This window comes from Cryptomeria japonica, chromosome 8 (assembly GCF_030272615.1).
Source record: "Cryptomeria japonica chromosome 8, Sugi_1.0, whole genome shotgun sequence".
Lineage (NCBI taxonomy): Eukaryota > Viridiplantae > Streptophyta > Pinopsida > Cupressales > Cupressaceae > Cryptomeria > Cryptomeria japonica.
In genome coordinates, this window is record NC_081412.1 from 530862976 (window position 1) to 530889312 (window position 26337).

General features: G+C 32.4%; 1 protein-coding gene across 2 annotated transcripts; it reads right to left on the minus strand.

The window, feature by feature from the left end:
• Window positions 1-2340: 2340 nt before the first annotated feature.
• Window positions 2341-5646, minus strand: LOC131063723 (non-specific lipid transfer protein GPI-anchored 13). Of its 2 annotated transcripts, none has more exons than XM_057997624.1 (3): window positions 4779-5646; window positions 4617-4685; window positions 2341-2751 (listed from the first exon to the last, which is right to left on the minus strand). In XM_057997624.1, exons 1-3 carry the CDS (start codon window positions 5101-5103, stop codon window positions 2576-2578), a joined length of 570 nt encoding a protein of 189 aa, XP_057853607.1. In that variant the 5' UTR covers window positions 5104-5646; the 3' UTR covers window positions 2341-2575. The 2 variants fall into 2 exon arrangements, with proteins under 2 accessions (XP_057853607.1, XP_057853606.1); XM_057997623.1 differs by having other exon boundaries at window positions 2341-2757.
• Between the last annotated feature and the right edge of the window lie 20691 nt (window positions 5647-26337).

Genomic DNA, 26337 nt, shown 5'->3' on the forward strand with positions numbered 1-26337 from the left:
CATCTCTTGTTGATAAAACACCTATGGAAGCATGGTCAGGTCACAAGCCTTCATTGAAGCATCTTAGAGTTTTTGGTTGTGAGGCATATGCACATGTGCCAAAGGAGAAGTGAACAAAGTTGGAGAACAAGGTTGTGAAATGTATCTGCATCGGTTACAGTTATGGTGTGAAAGGATACAAGCTTTGGAACCCCGTTGCACAAAAGGTAATTCATAGTAGAAGTGTTATTTTTAGAGAAATTAAGTCTCCTCCTGTTACATTGCATCCAGAATAGACTAAACAAGACGATGTGATTCAATTCCCTTCTACGCTTGAAAGAGTTGAATCGAGATCACTTGATAGGCAAGAAGTTGAGGAGAGCTTATTGCACTAATTGCCAAAAATCTCTTTAGATGAGGCATTTTCTACATATGACATGGCTAGTGGAAATGACATTATAATTCATTTAGTAATGTGTATTTTTGAAGAATATTTTAAAACATTTATGTATATAAAATGTTCGATAAAATTGTCGAGTTATTGTCGAATTTTTCCAGTTTTTGCCGAGTCCCATTTAAAATTTTTTTTTGGACTTTCTAAATTATGAATCCAATTTTTTCAACTATAGATGGATTGCATATTGATTTAATTTAGAATGTAGGCATTTTTTCATAAACTTTATTACTTGTCTATCAACTACAACTATATATAGTACTACGACCGAAAAAGGAATACAATGCCTACCCTACCATCAAATATTATACTCTTAGCTATTATAAGGCCCCATCCGTCTAATATTACAAGACTTCACAATGCAAGTGCAATGGCTGCATGCCCTAGGGTAGAGCTTGTACTTTTTAAGGAGTGCATATTATGCTAACTTGGGCTCTATTTTGAAATTTGTTCATGTTGGCACTATTCCTAGCTTAGGATATATGCTCACTTCTATGACCATCTCTATTGTAAAGCCTGCCTATGTTATACTTTTTTGAATGACCTTAAAAATTATATTTTGAACTATCAAATAGTTAGTTAATATTGATTTGTCATTTCATTCATATAAAGAAGTGATAAATAATTGTTCTAGTTTTATTGGTTAAAATTTACTTTGATCATTGAACTGGGTGATGTTTAAAACTAATCCTTAAAGAACACAAGAATCCCATTAAGAACATAGACACTAAAGAAAGAGACTTTGTGTTGGTCTTAAGAAGGAAACAACTGAGTACAATGTGGATGGTATCAACCTCCTTAGAGTAACAAGAGAGCAAGAATTAGATGCCACAAACACAAACAAAAAAAATAAAATAATAATAATAATAATAATTGTTTTTAAATTATGAATGCTATCTATATCACAACTTATATTCATATATTAAAGACATTATATAACAACAATTTTGACAAACAAAAACTACACAACAAAAGAATAAATGTTACTTAAATTCATATAATCAAATATGGTTTATAAAAAGAAAGTTATTTTAAAATTTCTATAAATAATTGTTCAATTTGACCTATATAAATAAATACAAATAGATAAGAAAAAACCAATATAAGATTATGATAGAACATTAGTGGGAAACTTTGAAAATGTTATTGTAGCTCATCTTTATTAACATTAAAAATAAGATCAACTTCATTAATCATCACACAAGACTTAAATAAACTAATCGTGTACAAAATTCTCAAATAATTATCACTCAAAAAATAAATGATCATGAAATCATAGACTCAAAATGATAGCCTTAATGATCCACTCCATTCCCTGTAGAACCTAAAAGATTACATTTCTAATATTAAAAGATAAAGAAAAGTGAAATGATATTCTTTTAATTTATTCTTATTAATATTATTAAAATATTCTAACTTCTTATTATACTAAAATTTCGTCGGTAGATCTCTATTAAACAATAAAAAAAATCAAACATGATATGTTTTGTAGTTTCAAAAATTTAGATTCCATAAATTTTTTCATATCTCAAAGAATCTATTTTCATTTTCATTTCTAAAGAGTATCTTCATATTTTTCCTCGTCTGAGAATATAATGATTCCATGATTATAATATGTAATAATTATTCCTTAACTTTTTCCACACCTCAAATAATTTATTTCCATTTCATTTCCAAAAAGTATCTTTATATTTTTCCTTGTCTAAAAATATAATGATTTCGTAATTATAGTATTTAGCTTCCACATAATTATTCTTTTAAATTTTTTCACACCTCTAATAATCCATTTTCATTTTCAAAAATATCTTCATATTTTTTTATCTAAGAACATAATGATTTTGTGATTATAGTATTTAGCTTACACACCAAATGACTTAACCCAACTGAAAAAGAATATGACCATCAGCTTGAGAATGATGTGGAAAACCACCTACTATTCAAATATCTGTCAACACTATTTATAAGCTTGTTGCTGCATGAAATAGGTAGAGAATCACAACTACCCAAAACATAGTTTTCTTTTTCTGTCAAATCAAGGTGACAGGTGACAGAGAATAAAAGAAGGGTATTACAACACCTAAAATAGACTTGTGTATTGGGCAACAAAACAAAGGTGTCACGAGAGCTTTGTTGAATAAATCTCTAATTTTGAATACCCAATATCAGAGCAAATACATTGCATCCCTGTAAAGAGAAAAGATGAAATAAGGCAAGCCCACAACAAGTCCAGGCCAAAACATTGAAGGTATTAGCTGAGCTGGAGCTTTCACTTGATGAAGTGCTGCTAGAATTGGAAGAGGTACTTGTGTTTCGAGCTGCTGACACTAACAAAACAGATCAAATCATCAGGACATCTGAATGAAATTTCCAGTCACCATTTGTGCTCAAAAACCCCCGAATCTATCTATTATACATTGCCCATGCTTCATTCATTGAATTAGCCATAAGTTTGAATGGTGAAAACTCATCACATTACCCAAAATATTACCCTTCGGACTTCCAAGCTAGTTTTGATGTTAGTATTGAGAAACAACCAATTAGGACTACAGTTAAGAAATAGAAAATAAAATAAAATCTAGACACAGTGACAGAGCCAGCACAATTTCATATAGAAGCAGGTAAATATATATTACAGAATGATATATAAAATATATTTTACAGAATGATATATAACAATTTTTGGATCAGGCTCCATGACCCACCCTCTATGTAGCAGTTTTTGGATCATGTTCCAAGACCCGCCCCCTATCTTCTACATCATAATGATGAAAAATCTTCTCTACAATTTTATTCCAAAGACTTGATTGCATATATTTCATTAACTGTGAAAACCTGAGATCTTTAATATGTTTGTATTTTATTATAAGATTATACAACCTAGGTTATAAAATTGTTCCAAAGACTTGATTGCATATATTTCATTAACTGTGAAAACCTGAGATCTTTAATATGTTTGTATTTTATTATAAGATTATACAACCTAGGTTATAATTTGCATTGTATATCTGGAGTTGACTGTTTTATCTTCACTGGTTTCTATGTTTAGGAGTTACTTTTAGACCCCTTTTCATTGATTTTCAGATTTAAGTTACAATGCTTGAAAATTCAAAGTAATAATATTGTTACTGGTATTTGTTAGGGTCACTAGTATGAACTCTTGGTTCTGTTGTAGGATCTCCTACAATTTACACTTTTCTCACATATTTGTTTAGGTTACAGAGGATGAACATGTGATAGGGCATAGGGTTTCTTGTAGCATTATCCAATCTTAGCAGGGAGTTCTAGTTGCAGGGGGGGCTTCTGCTTGGAGTTTATTAAAAAAAATCTTATACAGTCCAATAAAAAACAATACTATTAATATGATTCGATTTTCAACTTAATATATTGTATCTAATTTAACATCTTCTATTCCCCAGGATTAGGCTTATTAAAAATTACTAGATAGACAAGCTAAGTGAAATGACCCAGATTCCACTATTATGCAGGACAGGGTATCTGTGCACACTGGTACAACAGGAAGTGGCTTCCCAATGTTTATAGAACAGACCTGAATTGCATCAAAGAGACTTAAACATAGTTTTCTCCGGTATTCTTGACTTTGGATTTGAATCCAATCAAATTGAAGGCAAAGATAAATGTGGGAAATAGTGAAAAGACTTCCATATCCAAAGCTGTCTAACTAAAAGCACTAGCACAAGGTCCATAATAGCCAAGAGAGTCTCAAGATGAGTGACCCTAACAACTGAGAGAATGAGGTTTTTTAACTAAAGGAGTCCAATAAATTCACATCTGGCAGAAGTTGGCTAAAGATGCTCTATCTATACACTGAATGACATTGCCTTCAATATCATGTTGAAAATTCTAGAACAGAATCCTACTCGCCCTGCTACCACACATGATGAAATTTATCCAGCAGATGCCAGAAATTTTAAGAAAGACATTTTACTACTCCAGTATGGATAAACTCCTAATCTCTCCAAATTTATAAATCAAAATAATAACAAACTGACTCACAGTCCAAATGTATTTATTGCGTTTGGCATTGAGAAAGACTATTGTTAGGTTTTTATTATATAGTGCAGAAAGCCATTTTTCAACATTGTACTAATGCCAAAAAGAATGAAATCCCATTTGTCAGAAAGTTAAGTTAGATGGACTGTCACAGAATGGTCAGATAACTTACCAGGTGAAGAAGTGGCAGTGCTGTTAAAGACCTGAGCCTCTGGGGAGCTTGGAGACATGTGGAGCAGGGCTGCAGGAAAAAAATGAAAACTAGCGTATAACTATTGTCCTTTTCCTCAAACAGATTATATGGGTAAATAAGCAACTTAAAACAAAAGATTACCTGGGCAGGTGGAGATGTTCGTTTGCACTTTACAGATCATGGGAAGCTCCAAGGCCAAAGTAAGATTAATCGATATCCCCAGCTGTGGATTTGAGCTGTCCTTAATGAGAACACAGAGACACTTTGGGTTGCTTTTGTGAATTTGTAGAAGGCCATCACAGCAATCTTTAGTGGGTATTTTATTAGAGCCTTGCACATATTGTATACATGATGAGAGTGTTACAAGCTGAGATCCACATTCTTTCTGGTCTGCTGCAAAGTCTGAGAATGTACCAGAAAGCAGGGAAAAGAAGACTACTACAAAAATCAGTCTTCTGTCTGCCATCAGCTCTTTCTTTTGCCCTTTATCACTGCCTAGGGAGCATATGGAAATAAATGCTAATACATAAGTTTTGAATGCTTCGAGTTGAATCTTTGCTGTGGGATCAAATATATATGCACAAAAACGCTGTTTCAGAATTTTTTTTATAGTGTAATAACTTTACCAATTCAGCCAATGTGCTTATGTGGATATGCTATTGCTTATCTAGTCCTTGGTCCACAATTCCTCATCAAATTATGATTTAGAGATGACACAAACTTTCTACACATGCTTCAAAAAGAACTCTGACAATAATGGTCTCTGATTTCTTAGTGGTTTTGTTGTGTAAGCAAAACCCACAGCCACCTGGCCATTATTTTGCCATTCTTTTTGCTACTTCAAGATTACGTTTTTGATTCCTTGTACCAATATCCTAGAGCTTTAAGTCCACAATATAAAACATAAGCTCTGTATGAATACAAATTTGAATTTGTTGCTTGCTTTATCCAGTGGGGCTCCATTATTTGTTGTGTTATCAGGTCCAAATGTGATTGTGCACATGATTTTCAACCAATGACTCGTGGTAATGTCACATGTGAACAGTACTGGTTTGTTTTACATGGCATTAACATAAACATCAGTAGCTCTCAAAGTTCAAATGTATTATAGTGCCATTTTCGAGAAAGAGGAAAGTGGGCCCTCTTCCTACCCCCAGTAGAATGGAAATGATGTATGTTCCCGTATATCAAGGGCAGGTAAGTTTTTCAAGGGACAGAATCAAGAGTTACAGTGTATGAAACCTGAAAAACAATAGCGGCTTGCATATAATATGATAATATGTCTCCATGGTAGAGAGTGGAGGATCGACATTAAAGTAAGGGGTAAGATATTGATTCCAACTACCAAGTGCACTATGGTCCAATTGGAGTTACTTTAAAAAGATTAAGTTCACAGGACAATGATTTGCAAAATATAGTTGTATCAGATTTACTTTCCTGACCTATTGCAATTTAATTATGTAAAATAAAGTAATTTCTAATTTAGTCGATATTGGTATGTTGTGATGGTTGTCATATTGTTGATCTTGCATCCAAGATCAAACTCGCTGGGATGATATTGTTTAATTTTTAAATGGGATGAGGTCCCCATTTGCGACCTCACAAGTTCATTTAATTTTTAAATGGGATGAGGTTCCCATTTGTGACCTCACAAGTTCATAGGTCCCGCTCATTATTTTATGTGTAAGGTATGGTGGAAGTGTGTGTAGATTTTTTAGGGTTTTGTTTATGATTTTTTTTGGTATGTGGTGACTTTTACTTTGTTTGAAATGATTTTTTTGGGTATTTATTGTAGATTAATTCGTTGAATCATATTTTAAAATCTTTAAATGGTTATTGTAACAAATCATGTATCTAATGATGTCATTGAAGTTGAAGATATATGTGGCAAAAATAGATCGTAAATGGTTATTGTAACAAATCATGTATCTATTGATGTCATTGAGGTTAAATGAGTGTGTGGCAAATTTATATCTTAAATGCTTATTATAACAAATTATGTATTTATTGATGTCATTGAGGTTAAAGGTCTGTGTGTCAAAAATAGATCTTAAATGGTTATTGTAACAAATCATGTATCTATTGATGTCAATGAGGTTAAAAGTGTATGTGACAAAAATAAATCTTAAATGAGCATTCATATTCATCCTAGAAAGCATTCCACAAGGTAGTGACCTTATCTTATGTTCTTTTCGATGTTTGATAATTGATTGTATTTGGTTTGAATAATATACCTTAATTAATTATTTCAAAGGATGTAGGGTATGTTGAAAAAGCTAGGTTGTTCACTTGACAACCTCATGGTGATAAACTTGAGGTCATCCAAAACATGACCAATGCTTTTTTAACAAATTTTCTAACCTTAAGCATTGCACCAACATTTCTAAGCATGGTCTTTAATTATCCATAATGATCTTCTTGTTTTTCATCATTAGATTAGAGACTTCATTATGTCCAATAACACCAAACTCAAAATCCTTATAAAAGTTGAGTTTCCTATCTTGCTCTTATCTCTTTAGGGTTTTGACAACTTCCTTATTAAACCCCTTAATTATTTTTAAAGACACATAAAATCAGTCATACATGAACACATTAGACTTTATCCCACCACTTACCTTTAATTAAATAAATTGTCATGACCCTATTTTCCTAACATATTTGAACTATTGCATTTAATAAATTAAAAATTATAAACTAAGGGCATTAAATATTCAATTAATTAAAGTGGTCCCTAAACATGCTCTCTATAACCTAAAGTATATAGTACTAATCAAATGAAATGATTTTGAATAAAATAAAAACTAAATTGAATGAAGGAAAAAACATTAAAACATCATTTTTAATTTTCTTATGCAAATTTGAATTATCTAGTTCGGTGGAGTGAGTTGGATTCATTTATTGTCGAATTTTGGGTTTGAATTTAGGAGGGTGATTTTGATGCTATAAATATTATTTTTATAATTATTTATGTAAAATTGAACATGCCTTTTAATATTTAAAAAGTATTTTAGAAGCCTCTAAACCTTGAAATGTGCCTTGAAAGATTGGTGAGAAATTTACCTTCTTTAACAAAAAATTAACTTTGAAAAAGGAACTCCACATATAAGGGGTTTTGAAAAGAGAAAAAGCTAGTAGGTCCTATTCACATGTTAAGATTACCTAAGTCTCAGTTGTTTTGATGAGTTCTTATCTTATCTTATTAATTTATTAGGAACTAAGAATTCTTCTAGAAATCTTAGTTGTCTTTATGAGATCTTATCTTATCTTATCTCATTCGCTCCTTGTATCTTAGGCTTCTTCTAGGAGTCTTAGTTGTCTTGACGAGATCTTATCCTATCTTATGTTATTTAGTTATTTTGTCTTAAGAATGTTCTAGAAATCTTAGTTGTCTTGATGAGATCTTCTCTTATCTTATGTCTTAGGTAATTTAATATTTGTTTATTTTAGTTGTCTCATGTCATAGGATTAAGATACTTGTCATGAACTTGTCTAATCTTATGCCTTACCTTGCCTATATAAGGGAAGTACCTCTTACATGGTAGGAAGAAGAAAAAATTAATCTTGTATCATATTGTATTCTTGTTGAAGGAATAACATCTTTAGTTACTTATCTCTTGCATATTTGTGTAGAATCCAAACTAGATCTCTAATATTAAGCATTGCATATATGAAAGTATGTGTATATATTTACAAGGTTTATCTAAATAATGTTTAGTTTAATATTCATTTAGTAATGCCATAATTTAATATTATATATTGTTAAATATAATATCGAATATTATATATATATAACATTTAGCTTGTGTAGTTCAATGTGTAATTTAGTATATATACATATACATATACATATACTTATTGTGAATTAAGTATTTCTAAAGAGTTTTTTTTTGTTTTTTTTAAAGATTTTATTACTTCTTTCACGTTTCTTTATTTTAAGATGTACTATTTTACAAAAAGATTTTATAAATTTAGAGATTTAAGATAAAAATAAAACAATAATAAAAATACAAATATGATTTATAGATAAAAAAATGTTAATTATATAAATAAAATGAGAAAGTTACATATAAAATTCTTACTATACCCTTTATACATAGTCACGGGCCTTTAAAAGGCTAAAGCCTTAAAACCCATCGTAGCCTTAAAGCGGCCTTAAAATCCCATGTCATTAGATATAAAATAAAAAGTACATTACCTTGTCTACTTTATCCTTTTTAAAAGGAGAGGAATACATTTAATTTGAGATGAAAAATATAAACATTGTTAAAATAAATATAAATTTATATTTAATAAAGTAATTATTGTTATAAATTATATGTTTATATGTGGATATTAAATAATTTTTTTTTTTATTAAATATAAATTTAATAGTAAAATAAAAATAGTTTTTGATTAGGGGTATTACTAATTTTGAAGGGATCTGGAATCTTATACATTTACATATCATTGTCAAAAGATCTAACAAAGGAAAACAACAATGTAGCAACAGAACAATAGAAAACTTGAAGGATCAAACCATAAGAGAGATGTCTACAAAAAGGACAAGGTTGAAGCTACCTAACAACTCAACTCATAAAAACAATAATAATGAGTTTTGAAAAGGTTCCCATAACCTTCAAGTAATACAACAGTTAGCTCCCTTTACCTTCCTTACACACCACTCAATAGGAGAGAAAGGAAAGAAATTTGGAATAAGGGTAGCAATAACCCCCTTGCACCAACTCCGAACCTGTCCTACACAAGCAATCTCCACCACAATAAGAAATGCAATATAAAGAACTAGTTGGAGAAGAAATGAATGCTCAACTTCTCCCACATGAAAGATCTCCACTTCCATAGGAGAACTCTATAGGAGAAACATAGAGAGAGGCTAGGACAAAATAAACAAAGGTCCTCAATTGAGAATCAAATAAAACAACACATAGAGCCCACTCAACATCCAAGAGAATAGAATTCTTCTCCAAAAAGGTAGAAGAAACCCCCAACCAAAAACACCCCAAAACAACAAAAATTGCCCCTAAAAACTTAGGATCAACAAGATCAAACAAGAGGAGAGCCTAAAGAGCCCTCTCACAACCACTTTGCTTCTGCAAATAATCAACATAGTCTTGGACAAAGTCTTCAAAAAGAAGACAAGATTCAATATAGAAACCTCTGAACTAGGAAACGTAAACAAAGGACAAACTGCACCATAAAGACATAAAAAACAATGACCTTCAAACCACAACCCCAAATCTAGGAAAAAATACTAGATCCATCTCAGATAAGAAGCCAGGAACAACCCTTAAACCGTCCTCAGTCCAAACCCCCCAACAAGAAAGACCACCAAAGCTAGTCACTAGAGACAGTGACCCAAAAAATATCAGAGCTTCCACAAGCAATAACCCATTAAGGAGAAAGAACAAGAAGCTCCCTTCTCCATACAACCCAAATGGCCAGAGCAGGTCCCACAAAGAACCTTGAACAGAGCATGTTGAAGCAGAAACGAACCAAGCACCCAATAATAACCTAAGAGAACTCCAACCACCTCCAAGTCGAAAGAATCAAGGTTTTTGAGACTACAAAAGAAATCACCGGATCAACTTGTAAAACATTTCCAGGAGTAGCTAAAGTTGGGTTCTTGGCATCAAAGCCAAAGCCTAAAACAACAAAATAAGTCTTCAAAACGAAAAGAGCCAAAAAACTCCAAGGTATTCGAAAGGGAGGGAGGTTGACTGCAATGAAATCTCCATCGTAGGTAGCACCCCAAACAAAAAGGGAGACAAGGCAACCATAAGGTAGGGATGAGAAAAACCCCATCAACCCAACAACAACACCCACAAGCTCCACCCATTCGCCACCATCAACATCAAAATTGCCCTCCTCACTAGCATTAGTCTCCAACCACTCCCAAACCAACAAAAAATATAACCCCTCCTACTCACATTCTCTTGCTCCTGCTTATTCTCCCATAATATGTTCAATCTTTGAGGAATATTGTTGTAAAATAATAATAGTTATTTATATGTAATTAATTAAATATTTGTTCAATCAAATCAAATTTTTATATTAAATTTTAAAATTTATTTTTTAATTAGCCGATAGGCTATATATATGGTGGCCATTCTCAACGGAATGGTCTGATGTCTCACATTAATCTCTCATGACATCGAAACTTAAGAGCGTTTCATTACATGACAATTTATCCTTGACAACATTTATCTAACATACTAATGCAATATACATTTTAAAAACTTGTTCACATTAAAACTATGGTGAAATTTGGAAGATATAAATAGTTGTCTTTTGAAACCAAGGAAACTACATGGGATTTTCATTTCATGCCAACAAAGAAACTATATTGTATAAAAATAAAGATTCTCAACGATTTTCATGAAAATGAATGTGGAGATGAACTATATGAAAACAAATGCAAAAATATTGAGAGGGGGGGGGGGTGAATAGTATTTCAAAAATATTAAATAAATTTTGCCAAATGAAAGGAGCCGAATAGATAATTATGTAGAAAACACAAAATTTATCACGTGGAAAACCCTTTCAGGTAAAAAACTATGGCATCAAAATATTTCATTAAAACAAATGGGCACCAACCCCCTTAAAGCACCAACTTTGATAAACTGAAGCTTCAACTTCTATTTTTTGAGGCACCAACCTCAGTTATAGCACACAAACACAAGTATTGAGATATATATGTATTTTTCATATACGCACAACACTCATAAATTTAAATCAAAACTCTCATGTCATGTCTCTAAAACATATCACTGATTTACAACACACTTCAAATATGTATTCATAAAGTTCTCATATACATCAGTCACTCATAGAGATAAAAAGTGTCAACTTCAACTAAGTCAATCCTTTTAAAGGTTCGCACTATCTTCCAATCTTCTTCACATCAACAATGATGCCAAAAATATATATCTTACTCATTCAATCCTTCTCCTTCATATCCAAAGAAAAAATTAGAATGACGATATCACATATCTTTCAATATTACCACCCATGTTCATCATAATACATTCACACTTTATATAGGCATGTGTATTTAAAAAAAAACTTCTAGAATTCTAGTGACTGCAACACCCACTCTGAATCACTGAAATTCATCATTTTGTAACCTATAAAAGAAAACGCATAATGATATTGGCTTCCACAACACAAGGAGGAATAAGTTTTTAAAAAAATGCCTTTTAGAGTGAGACATGTGTCAATCAAAGCACTATCAAATCATACTGAAGAAGATATGTATATCGCCAATAGATTCCGGATAATACATGCTTCTTAAAAAAAAAGAGTCGAACCTCTTTTTGACTGCCCAGATTTTGTTTTTTATCAATCAACACCCAATAATAGCAACCAAACTTTTACACCAACTTTAAAAACGCATAGCACCTTCACACAAAGCACAAAAATTACACCTCGATTCTGTAAGAAAACAAATGATTAAGTCGACAAATACTTCTGCAGAAAAATAATTCATTCCTGATCCAAGGCATTAAGAAAAAATATCATTTGCAGGTTTCTAGGAAGAACCATGTAGCTTAATCTAGGTCTAAGATATTCCAGACGACATAAATAATAATAATCTGAATGATTACACACAACTAGAAAAACCAATAGTAACTAGTGTGAATACAGAAGAATATGAAACACCGAGCATGATTATTTGAAACTCTTGCGCACAACAAACAACACTCTCACATAATACATTACCACATCCAAACAACCAGGAAATAAGGAATACTCCACATGGAAAACACCACGAACTACACTAGTTGAACCTTTGAATTTCATAACTAATATGTCGAAGCTAAGAATCAATCATTAACAACAAACTCTGAAAACAGTCCTGACAAGTCTAAAACAGAAAGTGTAATAGTCCTGACAAAACAAACTGCCCTGACGAAGCTAGATTCAAACAGCTGAACAAGACAAAGAAAAAGAAAAACTTGGATCAAGAAAAGACATCAGACAATGTAGGCATCATCACTTATTGTCAAGTGGACATAAATGACAAACATGCCAGCAGTCTCCCCATTTTATCATCAATGACAACCAATCCAGAAAAATTTGAAATAGGAAACAAAGCTGAAACAAACTGAATCAACATGAATCTCTCCCTATTGTATTACCCCCCTTTGGCATCAATGAATAAAACAAGTCAAAAAATCAAATTACATAACTGAAAAAGAGGCATAAAATATGACAATAAACACTCCCGTTGAATCCAATCTGCAAATCGGCGAGGAAGTGAAATCACTCCCAACTTCTGCCTCAAGAACTCAAAATTCTCCTTTGGTAGTGGCTTGGTAAATACATCTGCAATTTGTTCTTCAGAAGACACATATTCAAACAAGATTTGCTGATTAGAAACTTGCTATCTCAAAAAGTGATACTTAATAGGAATATGCTTAGTGCTAGAGTGCAAAACTAGATTTTTAAAAATATTGATAGCACTCATATTATCACAAAAAATAGAAATGAGATGATAATACTCAACCTTTATATCTTTTAAAGTTTGCTTCATCCAAAGTACTTGAGTGCAACATGATACAATTGCAATATATTTTGCTTCTGTTGTAGATAAAGAAATGGAAGATTGTTTTTTACTCAACCAATAAACAAGACAACTTCCAAGAAAGAAGGCACCACCACTTGTGCTCTTTCTATCATCAACTAAACCTCCCCAATCTGCATCAATAAAAGTTGTGAGTGTAAAGTTTTTACCTTTAGGATACCATAAACCAAAATCCATTGTACCCTTAAGATATTTTAAAATCCTCTTTACAACTTGAACATGAGTGTCTTTGGTGTAGCCTTGAACCTAGCAACATAACCAACTACTTGCATAGTGCCAGGTCTAGTGCCTATAACATATAACAAACTACGTACCATAGATCTGTAATAAGTTTGATTCATATTAGGAGACTCATCATCCTTCCTAAGCTTGCATCCTGTTATCATAGGTGTACTTACAGGATTGCAGTCTTCCATTCTGAATGTCTTCAACATTTCTCTGATATAATTGGCTTGAGAAAGAAAGATACCTTTTTCAAATTGTAGAACTTGTAGTCCCAAAAAGAAGGATAGCTCACACAACATTGACATTTTGAATTCCTTCTTCATGTTAGCAACAAAAACTTTGCACATATCTACACAATCACTTCCAAAAATCATATCATCTACATAAACTACCACATCCCAAATATGTTTACCTTCTTTTTCAATATAAATATTGTTGTCCTTCATTCCTCTTTTAAAGCCTTGTTGTTGTGATGCAGGAGCATCCCCGGTTCATTACAATCTTGCATCAACCAAAAACATTTTCCTTTTTGCTTTGGTTTTTGTTTGTAGTTTTCCTTTCTGTGTATCCCGGTCTTGGCTCACCAGATCCTATGGAGTTGGATTCTACTTGAAGACTTAATCATCTTCCTTGCTTCTAGACCAAATTGCATTTAGATAATTTCCCGATGAGATATCGCTACTAGTTTCCATGATAGTTTCCTATTATCAGTTGTTCCTTTGTTATCGATTGCCTGGACCTATTCTGGTGATCTATCAGAACCCCTTCTAAAGCTTGCGGAGCCTTGGGCATTTATTTTGATGTTCCTTGGCGTGTAGCCGACCTTTTCCCATGATCCACATTTCATCCTTTGGATTTTCCAGAGGAATCTCTTGGCGAAGGCCGACCTTGTTATTTTGATGTTAGGTCTTGTTCTTCGGGTTTTGATACCTTTTGGGCTGACTGGATCCTTTGGATCGATATATATAATTGTAATTGTGCATTAGAATGTAATCAATCAACGAATCAAGTAGCTAGACTTTGCGTAGAATATAGATCATAAAATTAAAGGTCCCGATTGTGACCTATTCTACTAGGCATGTGAGTCGGTATGTTGTAACCCGGTTGTTACCGGTTGGACGTAATCAAATTTCATGCAATAAAATAATTTGTTTTGTATTGCCTCCATCATATCTTTGTGTTTTTGGTGTGTTTACTCTTGTTGACCAGTCCAAAGTGATCTCTTTGAGGTCCCTCCTCACCGTGACTGCTTCAAGTGGTATCAGAGCGAAGTTTCATTCCAGAGGTTGTGTGTCCTGAAATTTTGTTGTAGGGTGGTGGAATACGGATCTGACCTGCAATTGCAAAGGACTAGCATGAACGATGACACAAAGAGGAGCTAGGAATGGTGGAGCGCGTGGGAATACTGACCCTACTGTGATGGAGATGTTGTGAGGAATAACAACCTGGTTAGAAGTCGTGGAGACATCCCAAAGGAAGAGGCCAACATATTGAAGATGTAAGTGAAGATGAAGGACAAGAAGCCTTGGCAGAACAAGCAAACCTATCGGTGGTTGATCCGGATGAGGAAAGGTTTTGAGGGTTTTGATTAGGGCAAATACTAAACCTCATTTTACCCCACTGAAATATGATGGAAAGTTAATTTCAGATGAGTTGATGGATTGGATCTCGGAGATGGAGAAGTATTTTGATTTTGAAAACACTACAGAAGAGAGGAAGGTGAAATATGCATGTACTCGATTGAAAGGTTACGCATCTCTTTGGTGGGAGCATTTGCAAGTTGATAGACAAAGAAAAGGTAAAGAGAAGATTGAGACATGGGATCAGATGATTGCTAAGTTGAAGTCAAAGTTTATGTCGATGAATTATCAAGTGGATTTGTTCTGGAATTTGCAGAATTTGAGACATAAGGAATCTAGTGTGAAGGAGTACATTGAAGCATTTTCCAAGCTGAATATCAGATCCAGACATGTTGATGATAAAGTTGAACACGTTGCAAGATATTTGAATAGATTACGAATGTCTATACAAGATGAATTGAGTTTGATCAAGTAGGAGAGTGTTGAAGAGGCTTACCAGTATGCCCTATAGGCAGAAGAGAAGTTGAACAAAAGACATGAGAAGAGAAAAAGAGGTAGAGGTGGAAGGTTTAATCGGAGGAAGAGGATATACTAGAGGAAGACGAACCAGTATAGATCAAAGAAAGGACAAGGAAGTGAGCAAAAAATGTAATTCATACCGGGAGGATGATAAAAATTCCTATCGGAGGAGAGAACGATATGGTTACCGAAATGAGAACTTTGGAAGACAAGACAAGAGAACATTTAGAGGAACCTGCTTTAAGTGTGGAGGAGAAGGATGTAGTACCCCTACTCGTTTGAACTCATTGGACTCATATTTTATTATTGGTTGTTTTTAGTGGATACATTACCATGATTTGTTATTCAGACTTATATGACATTATTTCATGCTTTATCTGGATATGAGATGCATAATTATTTGTAGTATTTTAGTACTTGTGATTTATGGCATTTTATGGATTATTTCTATGTACTGACACTTTACTTTGTCTATGCAATGTGGAATTATATGTTGTGTGTATGCGAGTGTATTAGATGCAAGGGGACAATTTTCCTTCACTCATTTCGGTGAGACAGGGAACGTTGCGATTCTCCTTCAACGGTGTGTATATCATGTTTTCTATATTGTATATATGCATGTGTGGTTTGGTGATGCAAGATATTGCAGGTACAAGTACCAGGTAGTTACGGAGTATCGTCTCCACTTGGTTTCACAGGTCTGAGCGTGCCTTATATTTTCCAATGGAAGTGGAGGAGATAGTAGTTGACCCTATTTTATTTAGTTAAACTCGTGTGAGTGTCGTCAGCTGGTCGTCCTGTCAGTTTGTTCGGCCTTCATATTTTGTTGTTTGATCTTTTATGAGTATTTGCTTGAGGTTTGCTCAATTTGTGTGTTTAATGATTTTAATTATTGCATGTTATGTTTTATTTGTCTATGAAGGGTGAAAATTGTTAATAATGTGAATTAAATAGTGACTCTATGATTTAACATCCTTTGTGTAGAAGTAGGTGAATTATCAAAACTATATTCAAGGTTTGGTTTTCAAAATTATACTATAATTATGCATATTTTATATGAATATTAGTTCCAATAACTAGGACTCGATCATATACATATATATATGTAGGTAAATATGATTCATGATTAATTATATTGAATATTTTAAAATGATTATTTATAAGTTGAATGATTGGATTTTAATGATCGTTTTGTTTTTATATTGATGCAAGTTAGATATACATGGTAGTTAATAACTCTGATTGTATTAAATAAACATAAATACATATATGTTTTGAGGAGAATAATTAAATTAAGTTTATGGAATCATCGTCTTGTGCTACAAACATGATTATCCATAGAATGTATTTATGAATTTTCGCATTATATAAATTATGAATATTGTTTTAATAAAAAAATAAAAACCAAAATATATATTTACATGTATATACTTAATTTGTTAAATAAAGATTAATGTTTAAATATATATATTAATGAAAGGGTCATTAACTATATATTAAAAATATAATAAAAATTTAAAATTAAAAAAACTAAAAAATTTGAAATAAAAATAAAGTGGTGGGTTTAAAGAAAGTTATTTAAACAATAACTAGGGTGGCCGATAGTAATATCGACCACCCCCCTTAATAAAAGGGAGGGGTCGGTATTACCACCGGCCAACCTCCTCCCTTTTTAATATACATACCCCACGTTGCAGCGAATACGGTGGGAGGCACCGATCGTTATGCAACCATGTCCATTAAGATATGTGGTGGTAGGGATTAATGTAGGGGTAGGAATTAATGTAGGGATTAACTTGGAAAGTAACGTGGTTCACTGGCTCACGTAAACCCACCCGTATCCACCATGATCAACATGTATAAGATAGTTATTTAACTTGCATGTTTTTAGGAAGTTATTTTTAGTAAAGTTGACTTAGTCTTGGAGTTAAAAGCCTCATGGATAATCTATAATTATGGATTTAACAACTTTAGAGGTTTGGTGTCACAAAATAGATAATAAATAAATTGCATGGTGGACACATAGGTGTTCAAATATGATTAGGATTGTTATGGTACAATTAGATCTTGATTGGTGTCACTTAGAATCAATCCACCTCTAGTAGAGATAGCCCGAAAGTAGGAAAGAGGGTAGATGACGACACTATATATAGACCATTGAGTTGGAAGAGAAGGGGGAGGTGAGATGCAACGAAGGATTAGAGAATGGAATGAAGAAGAGAAGGTAGGAAAATATATAGAGGAAGATAGCAAATAGCAAGTTGGAGCAGAGAGAAATAAAGAAAAAGAGAGCAAGATAGAGGAGAGCAAGAACGTAGAAGAGTGACAAGAGATTAGGGAGAATGGAATAGTGGAGATCAAGTCGTAAAAGATCAACGATGATCATCTCTGATTTAGTGTTGAACTTAGGGGTTACGCTCTTGAATGAGTGTTAATTACTTTATTATTATCAGAGAAATTCTCAAAATATAGAAAGGGTAAGGATTCGGAATAGAGATCTCGTGAGATAGAAGAGCGCCGAGGTGGAAAGTATTGGAACTCGGACGTATTGCAGACAATTTGAAGTTATCAAGGATCGTAATAGCCATTGATCGCGTTTCTTAAGGTAGGCTCAAATCTAGTATGTTTTGTTGAAAGGATTTAAGAGATTAAGAAGGTTCTAGATTTATATTTATGAAATATTTGAATGGAAGAGTTAGAGTCACAATAGCAATCAATTTATAATTGTTTAAATTACGATCATGCAAGTATAGATGCATTAATGATATATTTCTTGAAAGTTGGTTGATTAAACTTAGTGAAACTCTTAGAAACCGATCACCCAATCCTCTAGAAACAGAGTCAGAGGATAGAGAGAGAAACTCCGAAATTGAACTACGAAAAAGATGAAACGTTAGGTTTATGACTTATTAAATAGTGTATTAATATAGTTGTAATTCTTATTTTCTGGAAGTCTTAATTTGAAAGCTATTTATGCATTTTGTTGTTTTAAGAAAAGATTGTCTGTATTAAGATCTTGTGTAAATGGTGTTTTCAGTCAAGTTTAAATTTCGTTGCAGTTCTAGTTGAGTTGTCATTGTGTCCTATGTTATTATATTTCCTTGGTCAGGTGTTGATGTATAACCTTATTGATGTGAGTCATTGTGTGTTATGTCCAAATGGTCAATCTTTGGTTAGTGATTGTGTATCCTTCACCTATGGTTTGTTAGGATTAGGTATGGATGTCTGTTTCGCCATAGAGTTCTTGTAGAGAGACCTTTCTTGTAGTGTCCTATGAGAGAGAGTGGCTTTCAAGCGGGGGTCGTGCCCGAAGTGGATGACAGGATAACCCGTCGGAAGTTAGATAAAAAGTGATAACCTAATAATTGATTAGGGGGTGGTTAGAATAAATATTAATTAAGATAATGTGCCTCGTGCATAGGTGTAGTGCTTGTACAGGGCTCATAATATTACAAGAAGGCCTGGAATGGAAAACTTACCACCTTGTCTTCATGAAAGGATTGGTAGGGTCCGCATGAGACTTAGTTGGAGCCAGAAGCCGGGAGAGGTTACTAGGACAGAGAGCCGGGACCTAGGAGGTTGTACCGTGGTATCCATCTTAAGCTATGTGATGACACTCTCTCCTTAGAGTCACTAGTGTTTGTGAGTTGACTCACATGGATGTTTGCGAAGTCTTGTAGTTCTTTCATACTTGTCTTACTTTGCTTGCTTGAGGGTTTTCTACTATCTCCTAGCACGGCGGGGTGGTTCCATTTCGGGATCACATGGTCGGGTGGTAGTGTCACTTCCCATCGGATGTTCTGGAATGTATCTTCAGGCGAGGAAGGGCTTCACTAGTGTTTCTGGGTTCGTGGTTCATGTACCAGCTCATGTTCATGATCATTCTTCAGTTGAGACCTTGTGGTCATTGTATCAACTTTTATGTAACCTTGATATTGTAACTTTGTAATCCGTGGTATTTGTGGTAACCATGTATTTATGGATATTGTAAAAGGGAATCATTGGAATGTTTGTTACTTCAGTTGCCTTAATCTTTTGTATATATGATCTATGAGAAATGAATGCATTGGAGTACTTGATTCTTTCATTATGGAATATGGATGTATGTGTAGTTTTTGTCTTAAGCATTTGATTTTCCTATTTAGCTGAACAATTGGATTAACCGCAATGATAATATAATCTACGAATTAATCTTCATTGGTAACCCTTAGGAAATCATGTGTTAGTCTTCCGCTATGTTATTAGACATGCAATGGTTAAAATTAGTGCACTTGTTCTTTTAAAAAAAATTATTACGCCCTTTTAGTGGCCTAGTTGTACTATTTTTCTTTAGGGTTTCTGGCGGGGCATTACAAAGGACAACATGCATTCGAGTGTACGAAAACATTAACTATCAGAAGAGTATAAGTGGTGGAATAAAACCCCACCGGATCAGATAATAAACCGGAAGATGGAGAACTGTTGATTATGAGGAGATGTAGTGCCCCTACCCTAGTCAGCTTTATAAAATCGGTTTGACCTTGGTTGACTTTTTTATGTGGTATTCTTGGATGGTTGATTTACCGTTATGTAATGTTGTAGTAAGATATTATGATTATTGTGTGTACCTGTTAATGTGTTTTCGTATCAATTATTATGTAAGTTTATTTGTGCTCCTAATTCGTGTTATTAATCTCGGGCTAACGCTTTCATTATATATATATATATATATATATATGCTTGTGTGACTCATGGTTGCAGAAGATTGCAGGAACAGTACTGCCTAGGTGCGAGGTTCGTCTTCACCTGGATTCACAGGTTTGAGTGTACCTCTTTGGTCCTTAGAGTTTGGATTAGGTGGTCGTAAATCCCTCATTTTACCCTAGTCGTGCTCAAGTGAGCATCGTTTGTGGTCCATCAGTTTCCCTTTTCGTTTGAGTTTGTGGGTCGTGTATTTGGTTGGCTTTCTTGGGTTGCGTGTTTTGTGTGTGGTAAAATTGAGTATTTAATCCTAAGTATTTAATTTGATTTAATGTGTTCTTTTACACATTAGTTATTAAGGAACTAAATTAAATAGGTTTCTTTTATGTGATTAATCATTAATTAAAAATTGCTTTATTCATGTTTGTAGCAAGTTCAATTTAATGGTTAATTTTAAATAATGAATTTATTTAGTTTATGCATTTTGAAAGGAAAGATTTAAATTTATTCGAAATAGAAATAATTTAATCTCTTTTGCATTTTGGAATACAAAGGTTAATTTCAATTATTTAAGAAAATCAATTTTAATTAGAAAAGCAAGTTTAATATATATATAGTGTGAAAGATTGATTTTGGGATTTTATTTTAATTTAAAATATTTTACCTTCGTTAATATTTTGAAATATAAATGTTAGTTTTGTTAATATTGAGAAAATTAGAAATTAAATGAGGAAGATAAAGCATTTTTTATTTTTCTAATTAGAAAAGCAAGTTTAGAATATTTGAATAGTTTGAAAAGAATGATTTTTCATTTTATTTAAAAGAAAGTGTTTTAAATTCAAAGATAAGAGATTAGGTCAAATATTCTTCCATTTTTAACCTAGGTTTGAAAATATTTTGGGGGATTTTTTTTGGAGAGCATTTTTGAAAACATTTTTGGAGAAGGATTTTTGGAGGAAAATTTTGCATTCCGAAATTTATTTATTTTATAGTTTGGTTGAAGGATTTCTATAGTTGGGAAAATTGGTAGCTCTTTCCAAATTTTTATCCAGGAAAGCTTAACTAGTTTGGTTGAAGGATTTCTACAGTTGGGAAAATTGGTAGCTCTTCCCAAACTTTCATCCAGGAAAGCTTAACCAGGTTGGATTATTTGATCTGTTGTTTTGTTTAATAAAAAAAATAAAAATGGGAAATGAAATATTCTCTGTGAATTCTTGTTTGTTTCATTGTTTTGATTGTTTGAATGTGTTCATTAAATCTGCTTGAGAATAAAAAAATAAAAAAAATCCAACTGATATAACATATTTGGAGGTTTAAATTTAATCAATTTTCATTTTTTTTTTAAATTTGGGGAAAAATGAAATGGACAGGAAAACTTTTCATGATTTTGTTATTTGATTTCCAATATCTAGTTGAATATGGTTTTGATTCATGTTTTATTTCCATTAGATTTCAGTTGTAAAAAATTATTTTGGTTTAAAAATTCTTCCCTGGCATGTTGTTATGCTGCCAAATTTTGTTCCAAAATGAAACCCCTATAGAAGTTTTTATTATGTTGTTTCATAATGTCAATGATATCTCCAAATTTACAAATTGGGTTTCTACGAAAGTTTTTGGGTTTCTTGGTGACTTTGCATTCTAACTTTTGTATAAATTTCGTAAAAATAAAGTTCTGGGTTTTTGAGAAATGATAGAAACCGTGTGACTGTGTTTATTTATATATATTTTTTTATATATAAGGACTTGAGATTTATATATGGTTGATAGAAAATAAAATTTAAGTTGATATGATTTGTTTGAAATTTATAATGTTATATGGATCTTATATTTAATTTTGCATTTATAGGCAATTTAGTCAATATGAGTTTATTGGGAAACCAAAATCTTTAATTAGATTAATTTATGGCATTTGACTATTATTTTTTTTATTTTTTTGAAAAAAAAAGGGTTGTTTGGAAATCATAATGCTTATGAACCTGTCTTTAGTCAATTGTGAATTGAAAGCTATTTGGTTCAATTTTGTGTAAAAGAAGAAATTTTCTTGTATATGTTGTATGGATGTAACTGTCATTGTTTTGCAAGTTAAATAGAATAATTGGTGATTTTTGGAATTATGTATTACTTTTATATTTTTAAAAAAAAAAAAGTATAGATAAATTGTGTCAAGATAAAATAAAAATGATGTTTTATTTTGAAAATGAATATCATATGTTTATGTGATTAAAGAATAATTGATTTTATATCACTAGGTGCTCTGCTTACTATATTAATGTATTTATGGTTTGAAAACTCGTGATGATGTATTTATGTTATTGTACGATGCAATCGAACTTTAGGGAGTTAGAAAACCATGAACGCCTATACCTAGACAAGGTAGATTACTACAATCAAACTTAGATCCTCTAAAAAACTGGATCGATTGTAATATTTAACCAATGTGGAAAAAGATTGTCTTCTCTGGGTTATGCTTGTGCATGTTTAAATTTATGTTTTCACATTTTCTTAGGGAATGGCAAGTCCTTGTTTGTAATTGTTGGTTATTGTCGTTTGTCGGTTTGGTTATCGGTTTATGTCCTTGATCCCGAACCTTTTAATTTGTCATGTATGGATGCTTTATGTTAAAATGTATAATGGGGATTAGATGAAATTAATCATAAATGCATGTATGTAGTCATTTTATTAAATGCAGTAATAGGGATCATAAAAGAATGTAGATTCGATTAATGGAATATATTCAGTTATTGATAGCGCAATTAAGTATGCATGAAAAGTATTCGTTAGTTTATGATGAAGTTAAAGTACGTTATGGAACTAGATGCATGACATGTGTTTAATGTAAGATTGAACATAATGAATGGTTAAAATTTATTGGATGAACTTAGTCATGTTATCCATAGCTTTAACTCTAATGGATGAACCTCATTGTGCCATCTATATTTTAACTTTAATGGATAAACTCATCATGCAATCTAATTTTAACTTTAATGGGTGAATTTCCTCATGTTAGCTTCATCTTCAACCATAATGGATGAACACATCCTATTATCTATAATTTTAATTTACTGAACAATTATATCTTTGTTTAAGTAATAACATGAAATTAAGTTAACCTGCTTAATTGGATCAAATATCATGAGTTGAGTTAGATGTTAAATTAAGTAATCATGTTGGGAAACTCCTTAGGTATTGTTTAGTCTTTTGCTGTGTTATCTGAGCTTTTGATAACTCATTGTATCATTATGTTGTGTCTTATTTTAAAAAAATAATTATTTTCACTCCATTCATGTGTTTTAGCTTTATCCCTTCGAGTTTCCTGACGGGGCATTACATTTGGTATCAAAGCACAAGTTGCAAACACTGGGATCTCTTGTGTCGTTTGTGCCCTTAGTTGGTGTTAGGTGTATAGACCTTATGTTGTATGCTTGTCCTCCTTTTGTATGCGTGTAATTGAGATATAGGATCTTAAAGATCTTAAGGACTCGTATTCTGCTCTTTTGCATATTCTTTCGAGCAAACCTTTATTGTGTGTAATGTGTGTGATCACACCTTGTTTTCACCTACCTGATGTTGGTACTTTTGAGTGATTATATGTGCTTTGTTTTCTTATTGATATTTTGGTTTATGATTACTCTTTTTTCTGAAAGAGAGTTGTATGTACCTTCCTCATTGATTGTTGTACTCTTTAGACTAATCCATTTGGGTTGGTCAGTGCTTGTCTTGAATCTGAAAGTATAAAATGTGCTTGTTTTAAGAGTATGATCTAGCTTAGTGTTGTCCATTTGAAGGACTTGTATGGTAAATGTTGAATACTTATTTTGTAGCAAATTGAATGATTATCACCCTTCCTCCTATTTCTCTCTAGAAATTAAAATGTTTGTTATACGTATATTTATCTCTTATGTGAGTTTTTTTATTGCAAGAGAAAGGTTGTGACTTCTTGAACCCTTGTGTCAACCTTATGATTCTTTTGTGTTTTTAGATAATAAAAGGGCTATGGGTTTAAAAGTTCATTTTGATTATTGGGAGAAAATTGTATGTTTACATTAAACAATTATCCATGTGTATTGTAGGAGTAACATAATTAAATTCTATCTTAAGTAATGTGCATTAATGTGCAAATAGTTGTTATGTGAAATTGCTTGGTGTGTAAAAGATGTATAAAAAGGGAACATGCTATAGTGGCTAAGAGAGTGCATTAATGTGTTCCATGAAAGATTGTTTTATGTGTTTCATAATACCGACTCAATTGAAGACCTATTTTAACAATGCTACATTGAACTTGCTTTTGGACATATATATAATTGACTTATTATGATTAGAAAGTGCAAATGAAAAACTTGTTTGATGTGCATGCATTAATATATATTATTTAGTTGATAGTTTCTCGTTTACCTTCTTATCATACCTTAGATTTTCAAAGAAAGGTTGCAGATTATGATATGTTTTGTATTGAATTAAAAGTAGTGGGTGTTCGCATGAGGTCGTGTATTATCGAAAAGATTGTCTAACTTGATTTCTTATTTGGAAAACTAGAACATTCTATTGCAACCATAATAATTGAAAATGTCATGTTAGGCCTATTGGTATTCTTCTAAAAACGGTATTGAAATGAAAACCATACAATTAAAAGATAGGCATATAGTGAGAATTTTATAATGTGTGCAATCTTTTTAAATCTTGTGCTTATGTAAGAAATGGTTGGACTATCAAACTCTCTTTCCCTTCTCTTTGCCTAGATTATGAGATTTTTAGAAATGCTACAAAAGAATGCATTGATTTAAATATAATGTATATAAAGCATGCAAAATTGTATTTTTACATTTTGGCTTCATATTGAAAGAAGAAGTCTTACATTTTGGAAAGAAAATTTGCATGGTTAGTAATGTGAATATGAATGCTTAGAGGAATTAGTGGAAGATATATGAAAGACATTATTTTTTTATGTAATTTTGAATTGTAAAGAATTTTCGTACCTGTATCTAGAATAAATTTTATTCAGTTATTCATGTGGGAAGCATAATTAAAACTTTCCTTGAGTAGATGATAGTGTACTCAAAATTACTCCCTGTAAATGTGACTAAACCAGTACTCATTCTTTCATTGTGTATTGTAAGAAACTCATGCTTGATATATGTGCCCATGGGATGGTGAAATAATCAACCATGGAGAATATGTTTACTTATGGGTATGGGAATACCATACTGTTTATGTGTTGTTGCATGCTTGTTACCTTACTGAGTGCCAACCCACGGGTTGTTGATAAGTCAATATGTGAAGGGGTAGTATTAGAAGTCACCATTCCTTGAATAGTATGGATTAGTGTACGAGTAACATCGATGCAAAGCGACTTTAGCTTCTCTATTTCGAGAAAAAATATAGTTATATAATAAAACTGTATTAAAGATGTACTCAATACTTTGCCTTTTGATGAACCAATTTATAAGGTTTATGTGTGCCAGCCTATTCCTCTCCTTTATTTGAGCATATTGATGATAGTTCTTGAGCATAGTGATGGTGCATCTGATAGTTCTGATACTTAATGTAAGTACAGATGCCAATAGCTAACAAGATGAGAGGGGGGGGGGTGAATCATACAAACTTAATCTTCCATAAAAACAACAGATTCAACCTTGGTAACTTATACTTCAGCAATATAACCAAAACTGCTAAACATGCAAACTCATAAGCATATAATCATCATAACACTCATAACACTAGATTTAACGTGGAAACCCAAATAGGGAAAAACCACTGTGGGATTTCAGACCCACTAGGAAATATACTCTTCTAGTGTATGCTCGGTTAAAAGCAAATCCTGTGACAAAATAACAGTAATACAAATCTATCTGCAACTTCACATCTAAAATGCTAAAGCAGATTCTTATTTGCTAAAACAATCTAGTCATAGGACTTATCTTGTCCCTCTGTCGGGCTTTCTACTTTGTTATTCAAATAGGTCTTCAAACTTCTGTGCTCGGTAATCACTATGTAGCATCCCTGTGCATACACTTGCCCGCATACATTGTTTATCAACAATTCCTCATTTATAAACAATTTCTAACCACTTAATCTCCTTGATCACATTTCCCATGATCAATCTTAGCCATCAGATCTT